This window comes from Ilyonectria robusta, assembly GCF_021365365.1.
Source record: "Ilyonectria robusta strain PMI_751 chromosome Unknown BGZ61scaffold_36, whole genome shotgun sequence".
Lineage (NCBI taxonomy): Eukaryota > Fungi > Ascomycota > Sordariomycetes > Hypocreales > Nectriaceae > Ilyonectria > Ilyonectria robusta.
The window spans coordinates 239,569-261,372 of NW_025764470.1; the positions used below are offsets into that span (position 1 = coordinate 239,569).

A 21,804-nucleotide genomic window follows, 5' to 3' on the forward strand; every position below is an offset into this window, starting at 1 on the left:
CCGATATCCCCATATTTCCCAAATACAGATGAAGAAGAGCAATCGTATCCGTCGTCAAAGCACGGTAAACATCAAGCAGTATAATGTAATGTCAGGGTCTCCGCGAAGCCCATGTCAGCCCTACGGAAATGGATCAACATCATCGAGTTCACTGAAATTCGGTAGTGACCCTGTGACGGGCGGTTCCCTGCCCTCAGAACCACACGCATCAATCGTGCCCGAGAAGCGGCCTTTACCAGGGCCGTCGACACCGTCGGCGGAAGCGTCGGCAATCGTCTTCTCATCGTAGACCTTGGCCCAACCGATGTCCATGCCGAAAGCGTTGACCAGCTGGAACAGCTCCGCACTGCGGATATGGGGCGCGACACGGCCGAGCATCTTATCGCGGCAGCGCTGCATCAACGGTGAAAGGTCTTGGCCGTGGGGGTTTCCATTTCCACTGAGACCTTGGGCACCACCGGGGAGAATGCCACGGGTGTTTAGGAACGGGGCGTCCACGGCGACGTAGCCGCACGACTTGAAGGACAGACACTTGAGCGTGTATTTCCGTTCATCGCGGCGAAGCCTGGCAGCTCGTGGGATATGATCTACTAAACGATTCGCCTGTTGTTCCGACCAGGGCAGTTCTGTCAGGCCAGTCATAATGTCCTGTCTTGCCAAGATTTCGCGGATCTTGACGCCGGGAGAGAAGTGTTCCAGAATGCCAGCCCAAGAGAGCCATTCTGGTTGTTGAAGAATCTCCTGAGGCACAGGGTTGGGGGTGGCATTCCCAGCGGCGACAAATTGGGCCACTGCCAGAAGTGTGTTTGCTTGGGCGGGCGGAACTGCGTTGGTGCCTTGTGGTAACACGCCGCCCAGTGGTGGTGGTATCGGAAGTTGTGCGTTGTGTAGTTGCCCTTGCGGTAGCCCGGCCAATGGTTGGTTTTGAGCTGCTCCAAGTTGGAAAAAGTTCATCAGATTATTATTCCCTGCGTTAGCAGCATTTTGTACTCCGGCGTGTTGCTGAAGAGGGGCTTGAGTAGAAGCGGTTGGCGCGCCTGACAGCGACACGGACTCAAGCTCCAGCTTCTCCAGCGACGAAAGAGCCATACAGCGGAACGTCTGGAGAAATACATGCGGTGAGGCCCAGCAGTTTTTGAGGGACAAATGCTTAATGAAGGGAAGTCTCAACATCTGTTCATCATGCGTTATGGGGCTGTCCGTCGCACCCATGAGCTCCGCTTGAGGGAAGAACGGTGCTGGCAGAATGTGATGGTTTCGCTGGAAGGTCCCTGGGGCAAACTCGCCTCCGCAGATCCATTCAAAATGAAGGCTCTCAATGTTCTTCTGTTTGCCAATGTAGTTGTTCAAGAGTGTGAAGACTTTGCTCACAGCCTCAACTGGAGATACCGAGGTATCTTCGACGCAGCCAGGTGCAGGCTTGGAAATGCGCCGCCAGTCCGCGATAACGCCGAGGGAGACGTTGTTGAGTGCTGTGAGATTCTGCCAAAGTTCGTCGCGGTAGAATATGTACACATGACTGCTGGGGATCTTGGCGATGGTCAACGTCGTCAGGTGGGCGAAACTGCCATCCAAGGCATTATCAATGAGGCCAATGACGTATGACTGGATCATGGCACGGTGGGCCCACTCCAACTCCAGTAGCATTTCCTTCTGGGCCCGCGTGAGGTTGGTGGGAACGAGAGGGTAATCTTCAGTATCTTCGGTTTCAAGGTCGGGAAAGACGGGATTGGTGACCGTTCTCCGTGCGTCAACGTCGGTCAATTGCGATGCTCTCTCGTCAAAGTCAATCGCCATCAGATTTGTCCCTTCGGTATCTAGGATCATCCGAACTGCTTCGTTGATCTCATCCCCCCTGTAACCGGCATCCGAAACCATTTTCTGGAGGATGGTGCGCTTAAAGCTCATTGGGTTCTCGAATACTGGCTTCTTGGGGTCCTCGACTGGATCATTGAAGTCGGACATGGTGACAATAGAATGCTTTCGCTGGTCCTGTTCATATCCAGCACGACGCCAGTTTTGTGATGCAAACACGGGATGCCGGATAGTGGCATTACGTGCAATTTGATCCGGGCCTGAGAGAAATCCGAGTCCAGCATCGCAACACAGACCCAAGTTGGTGACCTTGACGAGGCACTTGAGAGCTTCCTTCATGGAATCAGTCTCGTCGGCAGTCTGCTCCAGGCCTTCCAGATCTGTATATCGGTGATATGTACCATGTGGCCAGCGATATATACCCCAGAATGCCGGAATGGCCTCCTGGGAGGGCTTGATGGGAGGATATGACAATGTGTCCTCGTCGAGCTCGAGAGACAAGGCGAACCGCAAAATATGGCGACCAAAGGATTGGAAGATGCGCATGCCATTGGAGAAGAGGGCCGAGGAGGGGCGTTTGACAGCACCAGCCTCATCACGACCGAGACTATTGTAGAGCTCGGACTTGAAGGGGACAACGACATTGCGGAAGTATTGAGCGGAGACCTTGGCCTCGAACTCGCTGCAGACGAGGCGCAAGCTTCGAACTTCGTGTCGGGAGAGGTAGGAGGTGATGATTTCGAAGATCTCGACGGGTAGTCTGTCGCTTGGCCACACCGCTGTCATACCCGTCATGGCGTCATGACCTGGCTCGGGGGAACTTGTGCGAGTATCGGCGACCTCTGTGATGTCGGGCGGCAGAGGGAGCGAATCCGGGTTCCGTCCACCCGATTCAAGGTCGGGTTGGCTGCTCATGGCTTTGGGGGCAAGTGCGAAATCGTAAACGGTGGGTGAAGGTGATTGATACACTGCCGAGTTGGCAGCAACGCGTCCGCAGGTGATTAAATGGTTGAGTGTCTTAGGTCGTGGGCATTCGTCGGACGGATGGAGTCGGAAGGTGAAGCTTCGAGGGCCGTTCGATGGTGGGGTGGCGGGGAATACGGCGAGTGAAGTATCGAGGGCTCCAGCTCGGCGACGTTGAGGATTATGAGCTCCCCGGAATTGTAATGTTGACGTGTTGTGAAGGGTCGACCCGGTAATTGCGGACAGAGTTTTCAGTCGCAGGCGACGCGGCCAGAAGGGAGGCGGGCTTTGAGACAAAGCAAGTTGGATGGGCTAGATCGGGCTGTGGCGCGAAGAGGCGAGGCGAGGCGGCCTGGAGATGGTCGAACTAACCACGATTTGGAGGCCGGCGACCGGAGAATTGGGGGGAATAGCAGAGTCTATAGCCTGGAGCATGGAGCCTGGAGCCTGGAGCCTGTAGCGCGGGGCAGGCCCATCCCCCCGGGCAGGCTTAGGGCCTGGATGAAGTTGGTTGGGGAAATGAGGGCGGGAGCACGATTGAGCTAGCAGTGGACGAGGCGGCGGCCCGAGGCAACTGGGTGATTGTTGGTTGTGTGAGTAGAGTAAAGAGAAGAAGATGGATGACGGTGTCGAGATTTCGGGGTGGAACAAAAGGAGACCGAGTCGGCCTTGCACACCCAAGTCACCCAGCGGGAATACGGAGGTGTCAGGCACTGAATAGAGGTAGTTATTAGGCATGGCATTCCCCGAGATGCTCCATGCCAGGCCCCTGGCAGTTGTGCCGTGGGTAGCATGACAGGGCATCCCACCTGTTTGTCAGTACCACGAGACCCTGGAACGAGTCACTGCCGGAGGAGATGTTGTGATTTTCCACGCTTCTGCTTCGTCCACCATGTTTTCTCAGGGTACTTTTGGACCATTCGTTCCATGACCCCCACGTCACCGTCTTCCTTTCACCTTCTCCTCCACGTTCTCGCTTCAATCAACCGGACGGAACTCGCCTCTGCAAAATGGTGGAGTCGTGGATCTGCCAATCAACAATACCGTATTACCCCACCACTTTGTGACTTTCCCGGTAACTTTCGAGGCGGCCGGCGTTCTTCGTCGTACTCATTTCCACATTTCAACTAATATACCAGTTTCTCATTGCGAACAAGTACCTGACCTGGAAAGATAAGATATCGTCAAACTGCGAAAAGTACTTTATTTGGGTAAGGTATCATAGAAGTCTCACTAAGTCGTCTCTCGCCGATACCACATGTTTCTTCATGTCACGGGACATCTTCCATACTGTACTTGCGTACATGATACATACATACTTCTCCATCTCTGTGCATCTTTGGTACCCGTCTTCCGGGCTCACTGCCCAGTCGTCCTCGGTCTGGGGTATCCAGGGCCCCAGCATCTAGGACCTTGTTCTGCGGGGGAATTCATGCCGGAATACCCATGGGGAAATCTGAGTGCGGAGAGGATCGGGCATGTCGTTGCACCCGTCCGCAGAGGTGACGCGAGGTGACGCTGGATTCCGCGCCGGGTGAATCCGGGGCTGGACCATACATGGCATGATGCTCACTCGTTTCCCATCCCACTCGCACGAGATTTCATAAAGCCACTGACTTAGAGAAGACAACATTGAGAATGATATAGTATGTATTGATGACAGAACTGAGGAGCAGATGATACGATATAGACGTTATTACAACACAATGGAGACGTGAGCTTGCTGCGAGATATGCCGGATACCCATTATAACGCCGAGTCCCGAAGAAACTTCCTTCCCATCCATGCCACTAGCACTCATTATGTTGTGCCAATGACATGGCAGTCATTTTTGACCTATTCGGCCCAGAACCAGTATCTGATCACCGCGCGTTAGCTTCTGCTCGCTTCGAATCCTGGGAGATTGTGGGGATATCACTTACAATGCAGCATACTCGACTTGGAACGTCTCGGACTGGCCCTCGCAGGTAGATGGGGCGCTGCCTCCGGCTGTCGTCAGGCGGTACACCTCCTTCATGCCACCGGTGGCGCCGTCTCGGGTTGTCAGCTGGAGCCACGGCACGGCGGCCTCGCCTTGCTGGCCAACGGCGGCACCTGAGGGAGCGGGCGATGTGCTGTTCTTCTGGCAGGGCGCTTGACCGATCTCCTTTCCTTGTGACTGCACGTTGAAGAAGGGCGTGGTGGCGTTGGTGAAGTAGTGTACACCGGACTCGAGGAGTCCACTGGGGCCAAGCTGCTGGGTCGCAGAGATGTCAAAGTGCACCGCCATGCCGGGGATTTGCTCCAGGAGGTCGGGGTACAGGGCTGCGACACAGCTGGCATTGAATAGATGGGCTACGGCGCCGGCGGCAGTGGGAGCCGATGACGGGTTGCTAGTATCGCAGGTGTAGTTCTGGGTGCCGCGACCGACGGCGACGTGTCGGAGTGACAAACCCGCTGATGGGACGGGCAGGGCGTTGGGAGCTAAAGGTGACAAGTTGTCAGCACTCAATTCAAGATGGCACGTTTAGGGCTGAATCAGCTTACCCAGGGGCATGCTGGCTTTTGACAAGTCACACACTGCAGACTTGTTCGCGATCTTTGCAGCTTGGGCCTTGGCGGCGAGCGTGTTGAAGTAGCTTGACAGCGACCCCAACGAGTCGACGGCGGACCGAGAGTCGTGGATGATGACCTTGGGAGCGGTGGGAGCGGCCGAAGCTGCTGCAGCCAAGACAGCCACAAATACTGTTGACAACTGCATGTTGGAGACTGATCGTGATGTGAGGATGGGGTGGGTGTGTGTAAGTCGGTGGATTCGTCGAGAGTCGTTATAATGGTTGTGATTATATGTGAACGTCCAGCGTCGTCAGGAATCCAGAAATCGAAACACAGCTCAAGCTCAAAGCAAAGTAGATAGAGATATACGACCACACAAGCAAACGTGAAAGGGAAATAAGGAAATAAGGAAACCGAACAGAAAAAAGGGAATAAAGGAAAAGACCCCGGAGCGTCTTGATATACTGAGAGACAGATGCAAGGGATTTCTTCTGCATCTCTGGGGCGGAGGCACTCGCCTCTATTATACTACGTAGTACGAACAACAAACCCCCGCCGCGGCTGCGACTGCGGCCTGGGAGGAAACAAGCCAAGGCTGGCCCTGCGTCGTTCGGCGGCAAGACGTGGTTGGGACAGCGAGGATTGGCGGCCATTGGACGAACCGGGGTTGAAAGGATGGGACCGCCGAGGAGATCTCCAGCGAGCAGCCGCCCGGCGCGAAACACCCCGTTCCGTTTGTCGAACAGTGCGTAGGACTCTGCGCATGTGCGAGGGTGGATTTCCCTGGCGGCGCGTGGAGATTGACGCACGAGATCCAATGGATCCCGACAGGGAGCGGGATGGACGTTGCGCGATGGGGGGCGGTGATTGGATCGCCGCAGGGGAAGCCCGGCGTCGTTAAGCGCCTGGCTCGGGTACGGGCATCTAAACTTCCTGGTCGTGGACATGGGGAGAAGTAGACATGGGCTAATTATTGCGCAAGTGTTTTCAATCTAGAAACGAGGGAAATGGAAACGACCGAAATGGAAACCGAGCGACTTTTTTTTTTTACCCTTGTAAAAGGTCGTACTGCGGTGGATCGTAGAACCACTTCGCTTCAACGTCCACCATTGAGAGGGGGACCAAGACACACAGAGCAGGGCTATGTAATAAGTTTGGCCACCAGAGATCCGCCAACCCCCGATGTTTATTTTTTCTCGGTCAATATCATGGTGTGAAGAAAGGTTGCACCAGAATATTTGTACGGTGAGAGCTTCACAAAGTATAACAGGCTAGTATGTTCTGCTGCTTCACAATAAAATATATTTAAAGAAAGAAAAAGAAGTAAAAAAGATACATAGAATCTTATACTGGCGATGGACTGCACCTTAATATAGATTAGTCTAAACTTTGTGCATTCCACTGTAGTCGGGCTTGCCCAAACTGACAGGGGGTGATAACCTGAGAGACCTCGAGGTGCGGACCTCTGGTGTCGAACTTGACAACAGAGACGGTGTAGAACACCAAGACGATAGAACGCCATCGCACGGCCAACATGGAGAATGGAAAATCCTGATTGATCTCACCATCTGCAATCCACCCACTGGCCAGATCTTAAGAACGTCATCAATGACATTCACCACCTACCGCCAACTCCCCCACCATCCCATCACAAGCCAAGATCCAGAAATGCCAGATCCAAGATATTCCTCGAACCAACCACCAGCTCCAAACCCTCCAACAACCCGCAGAGCCAAGAAAACGTGTCTCCAAACGATAACGCCATCTTCTGCGCGGCAACCTATCCGAGCCGACAGGGTCCAGCTGTGAGCCGACAATTGCGTATCCGCCGCCTGCTCATCCGCGCACCTCATTGGCCGCCGCTTGACAAGCATCGAGGTCGCCATATGCGGCCAGCGGCTGCAAGACGATGCAAAAATAGAAACGTGGAGCCGCGCGGCCCCATAGTTAAACGAAAGGCGGCCGGACCTCAAATGATCTAGGGACTTCTGCGTGGGCCATTGACCGTCTTGAAAGGGCAGGTTAATCCATCTCTTTGAGCCAGGTCGCCTTGCCAAGAGACAATAGCTCGGTCTTTGGCGCCCCTCATGGCCCAGCGCGTTGGGAAGAACATATTCATAGATTCGATAGTGACCGCTACCCAAGAAACACCCTATTGCATTATGGAATACACGGCATGCCCACACCGGCTCCTCCCACACCCATGCCTATCCTGCCGCCTACTACACGTACACGCACAAGCAGGGCCCTCATGACTCCTCTTGTGACCACCCTCAATTTTATCCCGGATCTATTTCCCAGGGTTCTTGGGGGCTTCGTCCATCGGACTTCCTGCCCCCGCCAAACCAGCTGCCGCTGCGGCCGCAGCTGTCGTCCCGATATGCTGCTCAAAGTCCGACGAGCCGAGCCAGAACATCGACACGAACACCATGAGGTGGAGCACCACGCAGTATACCGCAAACAGGTTTCGGCTCATCCGCGACGCCAGCACCATCCTGGTCAGCGAGTACACCACCCGCTCCGGCAAGCTCATGCGCTGGTATGCCCTCGCGGACTCTCGGCCACGGAACGCCGCGAACGGCGAGAGGTTGGACTCGTAAGCCTGGCGATACCGATCCAATGCGATTCCAGGGTTGCCGGTCTCGCCGATCGAGACCGTCGAGGGGTTCGCGTTTGACCCGTACGCTGTCGACGTGGTCGAGGAACCTCCGCGGTTGTACGTCGAAACGTATCTGGTCTTTTCGTACAGGTTCAAGTTGTCCTTTTGCAACGCGGCCACCTCCTGCCGCAGCTGCGACACCGACCTGTGAGTCTCCGACAGTTCCTGCTCCAGTTCTGCATTCTTCTTCTTGAATCGATCACGTTGGGCTGTAACCATGGGCAAGATACCCGAGCCACCTCCATAAACTTGCTCACGTTCTCCACCCATACCACGGGGGTCCATGCCGCTAATGATGGACGACGTCGGTGAGATACGCCCGCTCTGGCGGCGGCCGGCCGCCTTGGTGATATATGTTCCAGCGACAGAAGCTCCTGACGGGAAGATATTGGCACCCTCCTCCTGGAGATTCTCCAAGTCGCTTTCAAGCTTCTCGTTGAGGTTCTGAGATCTCTCTAGCTCAGCGTTCGTCCTGGACAACTCCTCTTGGAGGTCCTCTAGCCGAGTTTGGAGGTCTCGGTGCGAAACCCGGAGGACCGTCAGCTCGTCGCCCAACTTCTTGTTGCGTGCCAGTAGAAGCTTCTCTAGGGCATTGCCCTTGGCGTCGCTTGCCTCGATCTGCACCTCGTCATCATCTCCAGTCGAGAACTCGATACTCTTGAGGACCTCCAGTTCCTGCTTCACTTCGTCGTAGTCATTCCACTTCTGGACCTTGGCCTTCAGAGCATCCTTCTCATCCTTCAATGAAGCCGCCTCCCTCTCCATAGATCGTAGTCGGGCATCGAGGTCTCGCTTCAGTCCCTCCTTTTCCACCCTAGCAGCATCCAGCTTGCGAATCATGGACTGGTTCTCTGAACGCATACGCATGTATCCAGGGTCATCCTCGAGGGATGTCTCAGGTTGGGATGGCACCGAAGACTTGGACTGGGCCAGCTCCAGTCTCATCTGCTCGTTTCGTGCCTGCACCTCAGCCAATCGGGTGCTTGTACGTTCGAGATCCGAGTGAAGCATCTCAAGCTCGGCGCTGGAAACCTGGTTGCGCTGTTCCTGGTCATCCCCACCCTTGCCTAATCGTTGGTTGACCTCGTAACTCGCCCTCATTTCATTCAACAGACGGTCTTGATTTTCCAGTTTATCCTCCAGCGCCTTCTCCTTAGCCTCCCAGTTGTCCGTCTTCTCCTCTAGCACCGCTGTCCACGAGGACTCAACCTCCCTGACTCGACTCTCAAGGTCGTCTTCAAGCCCCTTTCGGGTGGTCCGCTCGGTTTGGAGTTTAGTCTCGGTCTCTTCCAGCTGTGAAGACAGCCTAGAGACGCTCTCCTGAAGATGCTGGTTCTCTTCGCTGAGCTTGGGCAAGGTATCCTCGGACATGAGCATGGAGTCGACCGACGCCTCGAGCAGGGGGTATGGATCTGGAGCATCGGAGAAGGATGTGTAGGTTTGCAAAAATGCCGAATTAACGGATTTGGAGTGGTTTGTGAGGAGGTCAATAAAGGTTTGGTAGGCTGTCTCCGTGGTCAGTCTCAGCCAGAACAGTTGCCCGGACTAGGTCCGTCGTGTCAGTACTGTACCTTTCAGGAGAGCCTTGATCTCTGTCAGCTTGGACCCATCGTCCAGCTTTCGAAACTCCTTGGTCTTCTGTGCTAGTTCCTTGCGCTGTACTGTTGAGTCGCGCTGGTAGGCTACAATATCGGACGCCGTATTATCGAGGGTTGACACGAGGCTGGTGAGATCGATGTCTGTCGCCACTTGTTAGTAACTAAGTCAAGCGGCGCCTATGTTCGCTAGTCCATACTTCGCCATGATGATATCGCATGCTGGAACTTGTTCTCTCCTTCGAATGTTCGGCCGATCTCGGTAGGTTCGGCGCTCGCTGCCAGAGCCGCTTCAACAACAGCGTCCGTCATGATGTCGAGTTCCGTTGGAGATGCTCAGGGGCTGCGCGGGTTCGGTCGACAGGCAGCCTCCACCGCCACAATGGTACAATCTCAAGCGTTTGTAGTTTGCGTTGCCGGTCGCTAGATGTCCGGAGTCGGGATTGGTGATCGTCGTGTGAAGTAGTGAGCCCTGCATCCACAGAGTTCATGATCCAAGTCAGGGCCTAGCTAGGAGCTGTGAACGTGTTCCGTTCGGCTGATGGCGTGGCGCCGGGCGTTGATTGGCCCTTGGAGCTGCCAGGCTGAAGACGCCAAGCCCTGCGCCACAGAGGCCCAACCACCCCGCCACAGCCTCGCACCTGCGCTAGGTAATCCTCCAGCTCGCAGTAGCTCCGGCTACGCATACGCATTGCGTCTCCACTGATGTCAACTGACGCCGGCCTTGAGCTATCGCTGTCGCTGTCGCACCTCGAGCTCCCAACCTTTGCAATCGCGACGCTGGGAACGGGAGAGTCGCTCAGATGAGGCTACCGCCTGACCTGCCGCTATGACATCCGATGGCCCAGGCGAAGAGCCTTCAACCAGCCTGGGGCGCGCCAACCGAGAAGATGGGCCCTTCGTCCTCCGGTCCCTGTTGGACGATGTGCCTCTCTCCGCAGATGGCTCCCAGGACGATATCAAGATAAACTGCGTCGACTACTTAGGCAAGTCACCCTTCAGGAGACCCATTTCCATCGATTCCGCCAACTAACGCTTACTACTACAGACCATAACCTCTACGTCGGCACCTCAGCCTCCGAGCTCCTTCATTTCGTGCAAATCCCCCCCGACCCGAGCGATAGATCCGGCCAGTCCGTCTACATCTTAGCATCCCGACTATGCCCTGCCTTTGCAGAACCTTCCGCCAATCCCTCGGGCTCGTACCCTGGAATCCAGCAGATTCTGTTGCTGCCTCGCGTAGGTAAAGCATGCATTCTGTGTAACTGGACGGTCACCTTTTACTCCCTACCTGAGCTAAGCCCGGTATTCGGAACGACCCAAGTCAAGAATTGCAACTGGATTGGCGGCATCGATCTGAACGATCCTGCTCTCGATAATAGGGGGTCTGAAAGGGGTTCTGGAGTGACGATTCTACTCTCCTTGAACCGTAGGATACAGGTCGTTCGAATTGGTGAAGATGCGCGGGTGTACAAGGTACGCAACAATTTTCCAAGGCACGCCGTCAACATACCTAACCCTCAATAGAAAATCGACTTCTCAGGAAGCACCTTGTCAGTGCGACGAGACTCGATCGCATGTATTGCCGACTCCAAGTCGTATTCACTCGTGGACGTGGACCGGCAACTCAAGATTCCCCTGATGAGCATCTCGGCTCTCGAAGAGTCTCCTCCCGGGGAACTAGGCCAAGCACAGAGTCTCGCGGCAGACACCGTAAGCGGTATATTGCGAAGTTCTTCGTCGGCGCAAAACCGACCCACTTCGTTACCTGGCCATAGTCGGAGTACAAGCCTTGGTGGTGCAATTTTGGGAACTATTCGTCGACAAGACCATCGTGCGAATGAAGGCGAGGGCCAGGCCTTTCAGACTCATTCACCTCCAGTCCCTTCCACAAGCCCAAAGCCGCCAAGCGAAGGGCCTTCCACAAGCCCATCCCTCGACAAGCCATTACCTGCCGCCCCGTCACCAACAGGAACTCCAACTCAATCCGCAAGCCCCAGACCAAAGCCCGGGGCGGTATTTCTCAAACCACATATTGCGTCTCCAACGCCAGATGAATTCCTTCTGGTGACCGGTACCAACCCCTTGGAACCAGGTATTGGCATGTTTGTAAATTTCGATGGTGACCCAACTCGTCCAACACTGGAATTTGAAAGGTACCCAAAGGAAGTTGTTGTTTACAGCCCTTCCGGGGATCTATCTTCATCACGATCAGCTCTTCAGGAAGAAGACGAGGGCTATGTCCTAGCTTCAATGACCAAAGACTTTGAGGATGGCTTACACCATGGCCTTGAGATACAACGGTTCGATGCAGGCCCTGACGCAAACCGCGGGAAATTCTGGCTTGAGGCACCAGAAGCCAAGAAGGCGGGAGTGTACGGCATACGCCAGCTGGCGGGCAGCGAAGAGACAAAATTCGAAGAAATTGTCCAAAGGCTGTGTCAGAGGAGATTCACTCCTTTCTCAGCCGGTCCCGACCCCTCTATCACTTCCTCCCTGAAGACATCAGACTCAAGGACAGCATTATCCATAGAGCAACTCTCAAAAGAAAAGGAACTGTTTGATCAAAATTTCGACTCTCAAGAGGAGGAGGTGTTGCCCGAGGGCTGGGAAGCTATCCGAAACTCTGAGGGAGAAGAGTTCGCGCGACAGCTCGCAAAAGCAGAAGCGAGGTTGGCAGTTTGGACTGGCAACGGGATCTGGTGGGCAATTCGCAACCCGCTCCTCATTCAACTTGATGCCGTGCTTAAAGCCGCGTGCCCAGAGGGGTATGCAAGCCCACACCTTATTGACAGGCGAACGATTTTCACTATGCTGAACTCGATCCGTGGCCGTGATGCACGGACAGAGTTGGAGTTTATGACTCTGGGCTACATACGACAGAAGGCCGGAATTCTACTATTAACGAACCTTTTGCGATCTCCAGAAGGACAGCGTTTTTCGGACTTAGAGATGAAAGCACTGGAGGAGGTCCTAGTTGATAGCGGCCTCGATCCGAGAGTCGTGCTATCACTGGTCCCTGGCATTCGAAATGAGATCATTGAGGGACAGCGGGGGATATGGATATATGGAGGTGTGAGGGAAACAGCAGAGCCCTACCTCCGAAGTGCAGAGTTCGAAAAGGCGGTTAAGGACTCAATCTCGGCTCTGGATCCCTCGACAATGCACTTCCTTAGACGATTCCTTGGTGCGTGGAGGAAGAAGAAGGGCTTCGGTAGCGTCCCCGATGAGCACGAGGTCTTTCGTACCGTCGACGCTGCTCTGTTGCTGGTCCTCCTCGAGATCGATCAGCACGCCCCCAAAGGCCTAGGCAAAGGCGGCGCAGTCAGGTCTGAACTGAACGACGTGGTCGACAAGGGCGTCGACTGCTTCGACCGTGCCGTCAATCTGCTCGAATCTTACCACCGCCTCTTTATCCTGAGCCGACTCTACCAGAGCCGCAAGATGTCCGGTGATGTCCTGGCGACTTGGAAGCGCATTGTCGAGGGCGAGCGGGATGATGGACAGGAGTTCCGCGATGGCGAGCAGCGCGTCCGCGAGTACCTGGCCAAGATCAGCAGCCAGGCCCTCGTCCAGGAGTACGGAATTTGGCTGGCAAACCGCAACCCAAAACTGGGCGTGCAGGTCTTTGCCGAAGACAAGGGCCGGGCCCCCAAGTTCGAGCCCGCCCAGGTTGTCGAGCTCCTCCGAGAAGAAGCCCCCGACGCAGTCAAGTATTACCTCGAGCACCTCGTCTTCGGCAAGGGGCACACCACCTATGTCAACGACCTCATAGCCTATTATCTGGATGTGGTCGTCACGGATCTCGAGGCTTCGTCCACAAGCCGGGACATCGTCATGGCAACTTACGAGGCGTACCGAGCCCTCCAACCCCCAAAGCCCACTTACCACCACTTCCTGCGGGACAATGCCCCTGAGGACAACGAGATCTGGCACAGTCGCCTCCGGCTCCTCCAGCTCCTCGGCGGAACTCACGACTACGACGCCGAGGGCATCCGCGACCGCATCGCCAACCTACCTTCTGACCTCCTCGTCCCCGAAACCATCATCCTCGCCGGCCGCGCCCATCAGCATGAAGATGCCCTGCGCCTCCTTATACACAACCTCGGCGACTACGACACCGCCGTCTCCTACTGCCTCCGCGTTGGCTCGGGCTCCGACTCGGGCTCGGCCGCGTCTGTTGAGGCTCCCTCGGCTGACGAGCAGCGCCGCCTCTTCCACGTCGTCCTCCGCGAACTTCTCGCCCTAGACGATGTCAGCGACCGCATCGAGCAGACGGGTGCGCTACTTGAACGCTTCGGCGGTTGGTTTGAGATCGACGAGGTCCTCGGCCTTATTCCCGACAACTGGTCCGTCGAAATCGTCGCCGGCTTCCTGGTCGGCGCGCTTAAGCGGCTTGTTGGCGAGCGTCATGAGAGCATGCTGACCAGGGCGCTCAGCGGCGCAGAGAATTTGCGGGTCAACTACGATTTTGTCGTCAAGGTGGAGGAGAAGGGGCCGAGTATTGAAGCACCCAATTAATATGGTATGGAGAAGGGTGATAGAATGGAGGTGGGGGAATAGAAGACGGAGAGACATGGGTGTATGCGCTTATATGTCGTATGCCTATTGATGTATTTACGGCTATATCCGAGACGATGATTTATACTGTTTGATATTGTGTTAGTGTACAGTCCATGCACTCCTTCTGTCCTCCGGCCTATCCACAACCCATTTCCCTCACCCTCAACAACTCTACAACTTAAACGACTACCTCTCCCCACTCATCGTTCGACCCCAGCGCCCGTTCGTCCAGACATTCCGCCGTCTTACGACCCTTGCGTACACCACAAGTGTCGAGCGGGCGGCGACGACCCCACGGGCCCAGGCCAGAGCCAATCATGCCAAGCGGGGGTGGGACAGCTGAAATGCAGAACGCTAGGCAAAGTCGTGACAGCAACGACAACGTGGGAGCCAAGTGTTTGGAGGGATGGGCGGGAATTGTGGGTGGTGGTGTGCTTTGAGGGGAAGGGGGGTTGTTGGCGAGGCGTATAAGAGCTGGCTGTTGTTCCCACTTTCTCTCAACCAGACGCTGGATCTTGGGAGTTGGGGAGAGAAAGGATCCGCGGGATCAGAAAGAGAGAGGTTTTCGATATCTGGGTCCCGATTCAAGAAGTCTGAATCCACTTGAGAGAAGCAACAACGAGCCACCGCTTGCGCTCAGTCACATCATCCTCGCGCTGCGTATCCCACGGCCTCTCCACGCCGTTGCAGTCCCGCTCCCAAATGTGCTCGACCTCCAGGCCAACCATGCGCAGAGCTTCGGCATCATAAAAGCCGCGCATCTTCTCGCGGCCGGAGTGGAAGCCGGCGACGACCCAGCAACGGGCATCGGCGGCCTCACGCAGGAAGAAGGCGATGCTGCGATGCAGATTGACGTGCTGATGCGGCATCCACAGGCAGTCGGCAACAACGATACGGTCGAACGAGTGGCGGTTCGCCGTGCTGAAGGAGTCGTCTAGCTCACCCCACAAGTGACCTTCGACCAGGACTGAGGACGCAGGTGTCGTGGCCGAGCCAGCCGGAGACAGGCCCGGTTGTAGGTTACGGACCACGTTGGTGTTGATCGTCTTGAGGAGGCCTTCAGCCGGGTAATCCGTGATGGCGACGCGATGAGCACCTAACAGGCCGCCCATGATACTAGGCAACGCTGTGCCAGCGCCGAGCTCGAGTGTGTCTAACCCCTTGACATCAAACGATAGGCTCTCCTGGGCGGCACGCGGCTGGTCGAGCGGCACGCCGAGGGAGTCGGCCTCGACGAACTCGCCCAGTAACAACGATGCGTTCCATAGGTAGTGGCTGAAGAGGTTACGGTCTTCCTCCCTGACGGGGTCAGCGAGGTCGATGTGCAGCGGCTTGGGTAGATGCGGTGACGTATAGATCAGCGAGTGCTCGGCGTCGCCATGCTGGTTGGTGATGTCGTCGGGGAAAATGACGCCGAGCGACTCGCCGAAGTAATCCTCCGGGCCGTTAACCACGTCGCCCTTGAGGGTGATACGCCACGTGAGGGACATGTCGTTGGTTGGGCTGTGTTGATGTAAGTCGAAGTTTTCTGGTGATGTCGCCCAACGACGCTCAACTTCCAGTACACAGACGACTGCCCTTCGCTTCCACTGAGAAGCTCACGCTTGGTGACACTAGTATTCGAATATTAGGAAGAATAATATGGCTGGATGATATCGAAGGAGTCAAGGAGTGACGGAAGTTATCACAAAGGTGCCTTGTACAAGAGATAAATATGTTCCGCCATGTCGCGTGAGATCACTATCGCAGTGGTGGGGGAGGGGCAAAAGTAGAATTTGCCGGTCCCGACCGCTTTCCGCGGGGTACAGGGATGACATCAAGAGGGAACTCTTCAGAATAGCAAACCAGTCAAGGTGCGCAATGTATTTCACAGGTTGCTTCAAGTTCTCTTGTGTTTGGCATATTCCGATTATCAATTCATTGACTTAAGTTTCAATGTGGCTTGGTTTGGTTCACTTCCCTTCCCTTCCAGAAACTCATCTGCCTCCAAACTCCATAAACTCCTGTAATAACACCCTCCTAATCGCATTACCGCAGCATCAAGCTGCGTCCCGGTCTCATAAATAATACATCTCGTCTTGTTTGCCCTCGCTGTCATGGCCCCGCCCAAGATTGTACAAGCACCCAAGACACGAGAAAACAGATGCCGTAAAAGACAGGATATCATATCGAACAAGAGACCGAGCAGCCATCACAAGACAGGCAGTTCCCATTATGTTGCGTTCGCAAAAGAAAAGCAGATTCTTTGAAATCGTCCATTATTGATTGTCGTCAAGCCATAACCTGGTGAATGAGCCACCAAAGGGAGAGAAAATAAGGAAGAAAAAACAGGGGTATCGATACGTCAACTCCCAAGCACAAATCCAAATATAGGGAGATCCCTCTCATCGTTCCCATACCCGCCCAGAGTCATAAATCCGTTCCAGTACCCATAATAATACTCCTATCCAAAAGTTCCCCTATTCTAGTACAGTTTCGCGTACGCCGTCGGTGCCATGCTCTTTTTAATAATAGTTTTTGTGTTTTGTAGTTGTTGGGAGGAGTGGTGGTTTAGATGGGAGTGGTTTTGTCCATTATCATTTGCATCTCCTTGAGCTGATCAGCTGTGGGATCGTCGGAGATCCAAGGACCCTTCTCTTCGTCGGTGGCTCCGAGGAAACCCTCAGCCCGCTTCATGGTCTGAACATCGAGGTCGGTCACGTACGCCTTGCCATCAGAGAGCTTGATGCGGACCTCGTGGTCGGTGGACAGCATCATGTCATCCTTGGCCAGGCGTCGGGGACCATCAAAGACAGCCATGACGCGCTTCTTCATCGTCATCTGGCCCTTGTCGAAGCCCCACGACGAAGGGTAGTCGCGTCGGTTCTTGCGGCCTTTGCTCTTGGTGGTGAGCGTCACACCGCCGCGGGAGTGGGTCATGCCGCGCGTCTTCTGGACGCCATTGGGAGGGTTACCCTTCTTCTTGGTCATGGGCGAGTGGCTGGACTTAGACGAATCATCGACGTCGTCCTCGTCGGCGGTCTCGACATCCTCGTCCTCGTCCTCAGTCGAGGCTGTCTCAGTAGCTGTGGGCAGGTTGTTCTTTTCCAGAGTCTGGTGAACATCCTTATCATTCTCAACCTCAGCCAAGCGCTGAGCGTTGATAGCTTCGGCAGGGTCTTCTTGCTGTACAATACGCAGCACACAGTCATCCAGATGCTCGTAGAAGTCCTGAGCATTGGAGAAGGTCTGCGAGCAAGTGCTACACTTGCCGGTGGCATCAGACGCGTAGCCGGTAAGCTTCTTGCTGCTGTTGGCGATAGCAGCCGACTTCTTGCGGCTGTTGGGAGGACTCTGCTCAACGCCGTGAACAGCAGTCAAGTGGCGCTTGAAGACGTCGGCGCGGTTAAACGACTTCTCGGCCGCTGAGCCAGAGCCAGGGCAGAAGCCGCACACCATAGTGCCCTTGTAATGGGTCAGAGTATGGCGGTTCTTGTCGTACTTGCGAGCGAAGCCCTTGACGTGGTACTCGCAGGTCTGGATAGGGCACTTCTCGGGGCGCTCGTGCTGGTGAGTGAGCATGTGAGCCTTGAGGTCCTTGAAGACCTTGCCGCACTCAGGCCAAGTACATCGCTGCTTCTCCTTGATATCGTCAGGGCTGGAGTAGTCACCGCCAGGAGTGGCCGGGACGAAGTGGCTCATGCTAGGAGCGCGGACGTGGTTCTCCATTGGGGCGCCATAGGGGCTGGTGGGGTAGGTAGGCTGGAAGGGACCGTTGTGGAGGAATGGCGAGGAGCTGTTGGTGCGCATCATGTTTGGCTGAGGCGAAGAGGCGGCAATGGATGGCGAGGTGGGATAGTGGTGGCTGGGCTGCTGGAAATGGCTGTCATACGAGGGGATTCCCATGGGCGGGCGGGTAATCTCTGGGTGGATGAGCGACGGGTCTGGCGCAGGCGCGAGGTCAGTAATCATTGTCGGAGAAGTAACAGTAGAGTCTGACGAGATGCGCGAGGGCGACCAAGGAGAGGACTGCAGAGGGGCAACAAAATGGCCGCTACTCTGAGAAAAGAAAGCAGCTGCGCGTCTGTTTGGTGAAGGAGTGACAGAGTGACGCGCTGGTTGGGAGGGCCAGCGGAATGTCTCAGTTGACGAAATAGCCGACGGACTTGGCCGTCGCTTAGGGCAGGAAACGGTGGACGCGGGAGTGGGGACGAAGCTGCCAGATAGCGCAGACGAACAAGAAGAACCAGCTGGAGAGGAAGAGAGGGACAATTGGTGATCGACGGAGATGCCGTCTCGCGTAACAGGAAGCGCCGAAAGGGAAGTAGAAGTAGAATTGAAAATGGAGCTTGACGAACAAGTAGTGGGAGTGGGACAGGGGTAAGTGAACGAATGGCGGGGAGGCCTCAGCTGCGCAGTGCAAAAACGAGGCGAAGTAGTGCTACTAGTAGAAGAGGCATCCAACTCACCAACAAAGGCCTTCGGGGGACCAAAGTCGAAGGATAGCTCTTCCAAGCCGTGGGGAGCGAAAGATGCGTAGTCTTGGCCGGTAATGTAGTCGTTACCGACGATACCGGGCTGGACACCCAGGCCCTGGGGAGCCCACTCAGGCACAGCGCCCATCTGGCCGTGGTTGGACTGGGGGGATCCGATGGCCGAGGACGCGGCAGATGGCGCAGAGGCCGTCGACCGGCTGGACGAGGGCAATCCCATGTCGGTCTCGTCGTACATACCGGGGGAGGAGCGGTTGTTGAGAATGTAGCTGGGGGCGGCTTCGGCGTAGAGCGCAGGCTCGTAAACCATTGATGTGGGAAACACCTCTTGGGCGCTGTTGAGCTGCTGTTGGTGGTGGAAACCGTAGGCGTCGGCCGGGATGCTTACGCCCATGGGACCCGAGGTGTAGACGGCGTGGCCAAAGTCCTCGGCGGAGTCGTGATGTGGAGGGAACATGGCGTAGGGTTGCTCTGTCAGAGATGCCATTGTGTGGTGGTTCGTTGTAAGGCGCGAAGGATGCGGGACGTCGATGTGCGACTGGGGGCGGTGCTGGCCAAGGCAATGGCGGGTGCGGGCGTGAAGCACTTATAGCTCAGCCGCGACAGGATGCGATCACCTTTATCTAAAAGGCAAAAGCCAAAAGGTCAGGTCTCAGGATTCCTGGGCGCACACAGAACACTCATGTGTCATTGGGGAAGCCGGGGAAGCTCACCTGCACCACTTCGCATTCCAAGGAGCGAGGCGTGAAGTTGAGAGTCTCGCGGGGTCCGAGATGTTTGTCGTAGCTGGGCAACCCGGCAAATGCGATTTGCGTCAAGTCGTTCAAGTCGGATTTCGGCTTGGAGGTTTGTTCTGCCAATGGTATATATAAGATCTGGCGTCTTAGTGTTGAACCACTTCAAGTGCGACTGCTGGAGAGGGCAGTAGGAGGAGTGGTGGGGTGCGGCGCGCAGAGGAATCGATCAGAGCCCTCGAGTATATCTTGCCGGTCGTCGAGACAAACAAGCCAACGAAGGTGATGATCAAGGCAAAGAGCCAGAAGTCGAGACCAGTATTCAGTGATAGGATAGGGCTACGAGGCTTTCTTGGGGTCCAGAAGGTCGGGGACAGCAACGTAGATATAGACAAGGCACCAGAGCACCTGCATCTGGGCCCAGTCCTGACGAGATGGGTGATCCAGCCAGGCTAGAGCCACGAGCAACTAGGCCCTACGATGTACGTACGGACCAGCATGTACACCAGGTACCCAAGGACCCAGGGGCCCGCCCTCATGGAGTATGGGGCGTGGAGCGTGGAGCAAGCCAGCCCAGCCTAGCGAGCCAAGAGCCATGAGGGAGGCGTGTGCGCTGTTAGTCGGGCGTGTGTGGTGGTTGTCGACGAGGAGGGTGGATGTGGAGGTTCGGTGGTGTGCGGGATGAGTGTGTGTGAGCGAGGCAAAGGCGGCCACCAGCGCCCAGCCTCAATCGGGGACCAGGGTGTAGAGACATTTAGGGCGCGAAAAGTTACGCGCGAGGATCGATGCCGCCCCAGTCCAGACTCGGTATTCGTGAAGGATGGTCTGGGGGTGGTGGTGGCCAGCAGGGAAATGGCGGAGAGGCATGTCACCGCCCTTGGGCCTGGGGGGGGGGCGCGGGATCAACCTCCCCAGGGAACTCTGAGCCATCTTCAGTGCATCAGTGCAAGAGGGTGGAGGCTCCAGAGGAAGGGGTGCGCTGGAAGCCTGGGGCGTGTGTGGTGCGCCGGGACGAGTCGATCGTCGAATAAGGCGGAGTGCCCATGTATCGGGAGTACTCGGTACAAGTCGGAAAGGCCTCCCAGGGCTATGCAGGGGTCGCCAGAAGCCCAAATTGCTGCCACAGCGGGCTGCAGGGGGGCAGGGCAACTTGTACCTGTACCGGGATCCCTGTACCGATCAAAGACAGACCAGGGGCCCGGAAGATGGCTGTCCCATCGAGTCCCCATGGCATGTCCCGGTCAGAGGCCGCTCCCAGTCCAGTCACACCCCGTCCCCAGCACCACCAGGCTGGCAGGCTCACACGGGAGGCATCAATCGCCAAGCAAGGGTCCCAAATGAAAGGACAAGAAAAAATAACCCCACTACTCTGCGGAAGTAGAGTACCTCGCCCGCGCGCCAACGGTACATGGCTGGCGGTCCCAATCCAAGTCCTCACCCGTTTCCAAAGTGGGCGTCCCTCCCCCTCTGTGCCGCTGAATGCAGGATAATCAAAGACGGCAATGGACGTCGAAACTCAAGTTCAAGCTCAAGTCGAGCCAAGTCAAGAACATGTTGTGGCCAAGCCTCCTCCATCCGTCCATCCATTCCCTTTCCATCCCCCGCCCCACCTCTTCCGTCCGGGAGAGCGCCATAATGTCTCTATGTGGTGTCTCTCTATTCCCAACCACCACGCACGCCGATGTGTGGTCGGCCGTGCCCCATTCCCAAATCCATGACCGAACTCACCTTGGACTGCCATTCGATGTCTGACATGGACCAGGCCATCGGTCTGAGTGATAGGAAACTCTACTTGTCTATCATTCTCTGTAGGCCAGTGAGACCATCTCACCAACATCCCAAGCAGCCATGACACCGTAGAGTCGTCCCCTCCCCTTCTGTCCCCCCTCCTTTCCCCCCACCTCTCATCCAAGACAAAACGAGGAGTCGCGGCAATGCAAAGTGATGGAAGCAAGCCTCTGTCCCGTGTCATTCCCATTGGTACACTGTGGTTCCCACCAAACCATCCGCCCAGCTAAGGCAGACCGATTTAACCTGCATCATCCATCGTCCAGAGTCCATCTCCATGCCACCTGCAGTAATGCCTTGTAATAATAGCAAGCTCAATGTATGTACCTACCGAACCGAGGCAGAGCAAGCAATAGTCTGTCTTGTAAGGTAGGGCATAGCCATCCCGTGCCGAGATGGTGGAGGCTCTGTTGCTCTAGCACGGGGATATTTTTATCCCCAATCTATGCAGATATGCAGTGCTATGCTGTGCCGTGCCGTGCTGTGCCCGCGTGGGGTGGGGCTTGTGCTGCGCAAAACCATCAGACACAAACCCGCCAGCCCGCCAGGTCACGTTCTTGACTCTATCTCCACAACCAATCGCCCTCCTCAGTCCAGGTCTCCGTCTCCCACTGGCTCACAGATCCGTACGACAAAGACAACGACAAACTCAGTCACTCACACTCGACACCATCCAGGAG

General features: G+C 55.8%; 6 protein-coding genes across 6 annotated transcripts; 1 reads left to right on the forward strand and 5 right to left on the reverse strand.

Moving 5' to 3' along the window:
* Positions 1-120: 120 nt before the first annotated feature.
* On the reverse strand, positions 121-2,601 carry BGZ61DRAFT_369026 (uncharacterized protein; the record flags this gene model as incomplete). The annotated part of the gene is made up of 2 exons (XM_046241929.1): positions 121-741; positions 826-2,601. 2 exons carry the CDS (start codon positions 2,599-2,601, stop codon positions 121-123), a joined length of 2,397 nt encoding a protein of 798 aa, XP_046096255.1.
* Positions 2,602-4,441: 1,840 nt separating this feature from the next.
* BGZ61DRAFT_149503 (uncharacterized protein) lies at positions 4,442-5,653 on the reverse strand. Its single transcript, XM_046237352.1, has 2 exons — positions 5,305-5,653; positions 4,442-5,241 (listed from the first exon to the last, which is right to left on the reverse strand). Exons 1-2 carry the CDS (start codon positions 5,516-5,518, stop codon positions 4,697-4,699), a joined length of 759 nt encoding a protein of 252 aa, XP_046096256.1. The 5' UTR covers positions 5,519-5,653; the 3' UTR covers positions 4,442-4,696.
* A 1,699-nt stretch (positions 5,654-7,352) lies between these two features.
* BGZ61DRAFT_149518 (CASP C terminal-domain-containing protein) lies at positions 7,353-10,084 on the reverse strand. The gene is made up of 3 exons (XM_046237353.1): positions 9,768-10,084; positions 9,544-9,711; positions 7,353-9,477 (listed from the first exon to the last, which is right to left on the reverse strand). The coding sequence occupies exons 1-3, from the start codon at positions 9,877-9,879 to the stop codon at positions 7,604-7,606; spliced, it is 2,154 nt and encodes a 717-aa protein (XP_046096257.1). The 5' UTR covers positions 9,880-10,084; the 3' UTR covers positions 7,353-7,603.
* Positions 10,085-10,269: 185 nt separating this feature from the next.
* On the forward strand, positions 10,270-14,153 carry BGZ61DRAFT_510347 (uncharacterized protein). The gene is made up of 3 exons (XM_046252058.1): positions 10,270-10,553; positions 10,616-11,043; positions 11,095-14,153. The coding sequence occupies exons 1-3, from the start codon at positions 10,397-10,399 to the stop codon at positions 14,086-14,088; spliced, it is 3,579 nt and encodes a 1,192-aa protein (XP_046096258.1). The 5' UTR covers positions 10,270-10,396; the 3' UTR covers positions 14,089-14,153.
* Positions 14,154-14,401: 248 nt separating this feature from the next.
* Positions 14,402-15,857, reverse strand: BGZ61DRAFT_149560 (uncharacterized protein). The gene is made up of 2 exons (XM_046237355.1): positions 15,687-15,857; positions 14,402-15,633 (listed from the first exon to the last, which is right to left on the reverse strand). Exon 2 carries the CDS (start codon positions 15,618-15,620, stop codon positions 14,715-14,717), a length of 906 nt encoding a protein of 301 aa, XP_046096259.1. The 5' UTR covers positions 15,621-15,633; positions 15,687-15,857; the 3' UTR covers positions 14,402-14,714.
* A 631-nt stretch (positions 15,858-16,488) lies between these two features.
* Positions 16,489-19,491, reverse strand: BGZ61DRAFT_149525 (uncharacterized protein). Its single transcript, XM_046237354.1, has 2 exons — positions 19,316-19,491; positions 16,489-19,225 (listed from the first exon to the last, which is right to left on the reverse strand). Exon 2 carries the CDS (start codon positions 19,087-19,089, stop codon positions 16,681-16,683), a length of 2,409 nt encoding a protein of 802 aa, XP_046096260.1. The 5' UTR covers positions 19,090-19,225; positions 19,316-19,491; the 3' UTR covers positions 16,489-16,680.
* Between the last annotated feature and the right edge of the window lie 2,313 nt (positions 19,492-21,804).

Bases quoted from the DNA above. Each gene is read 5' to 3' on its own strand.
- BGZ61DRAFT_149503 (XM_046237352.1), bottom strand. From the start codon at position 5,518: ATGCAGTTGTCAACAGTATTTGTGGCTGTCTTGGCTGCAGCAGCTTCG. The intron at 5,242-5,304 runs GTAAGCTGATTC...TGTCACCTTTAG, and splicing joins AAAAGCCAGCATGCCCCTGG to CTCCCAACGCCCTGCCCGTC.
- BGZ61DRAFT_149518 (XM_046237353.1), bottom strand. From the start codon at position 9,879: ATGACGGACGCTGTTGTTGAAGCGGCTCTGGCAGCGAGCGCCGAACCT. The intron at 9,712-9,767 runs GTATGGACTAGC...AAGTGGCGACAG, and splicing joins TGCGATATCATCATGGCGAA to ACATCGATCTCACCAGCCTC. The intron at 9,478-9,543 runs GTACAGTACTGA...CCACGGAGACAG, and splicing joins GATCAAGGCTCTCCTGAAAG to CCTACCAAACCTTTATTGAC.
- BGZ61DRAFT_510347 (XM_046252058.1), top strand. From the start codon at position 10,397: ATGACATCCGATGGCCCAGGCGAAGAGCCTTCAACCAGCCTGGGGCGC. The intron at 10,554-10,615 runs GCAAGTCACCCT...TTACTACTACAG, and splicing joins AAACTGCGTCGACTACTTAG to ACCATAACCTCTACGTCGGC. The intron at 11,044-11,094 runs GTACGCAACAAT...AACCCTCAATAG, and splicing joins AAGATGCGCGGGTGTACAAG to AAAATCGACTTCTCAGGAAG.
- BGZ61DRAFT_149560 (XM_046237355.1), bottom strand. From the start codon at position 15,620: ATGTCCCTCACGTGGCGTATCACCCTCAAGGGCGACGTGGTTAACGGC.
- BGZ61DRAFT_149525 (XM_046237354.1), bottom strand. From the start codon at position 19,089: ATGGCATCTCTGACAGAGCAACCCTACGCCATGTTCCCTCCACATCAC.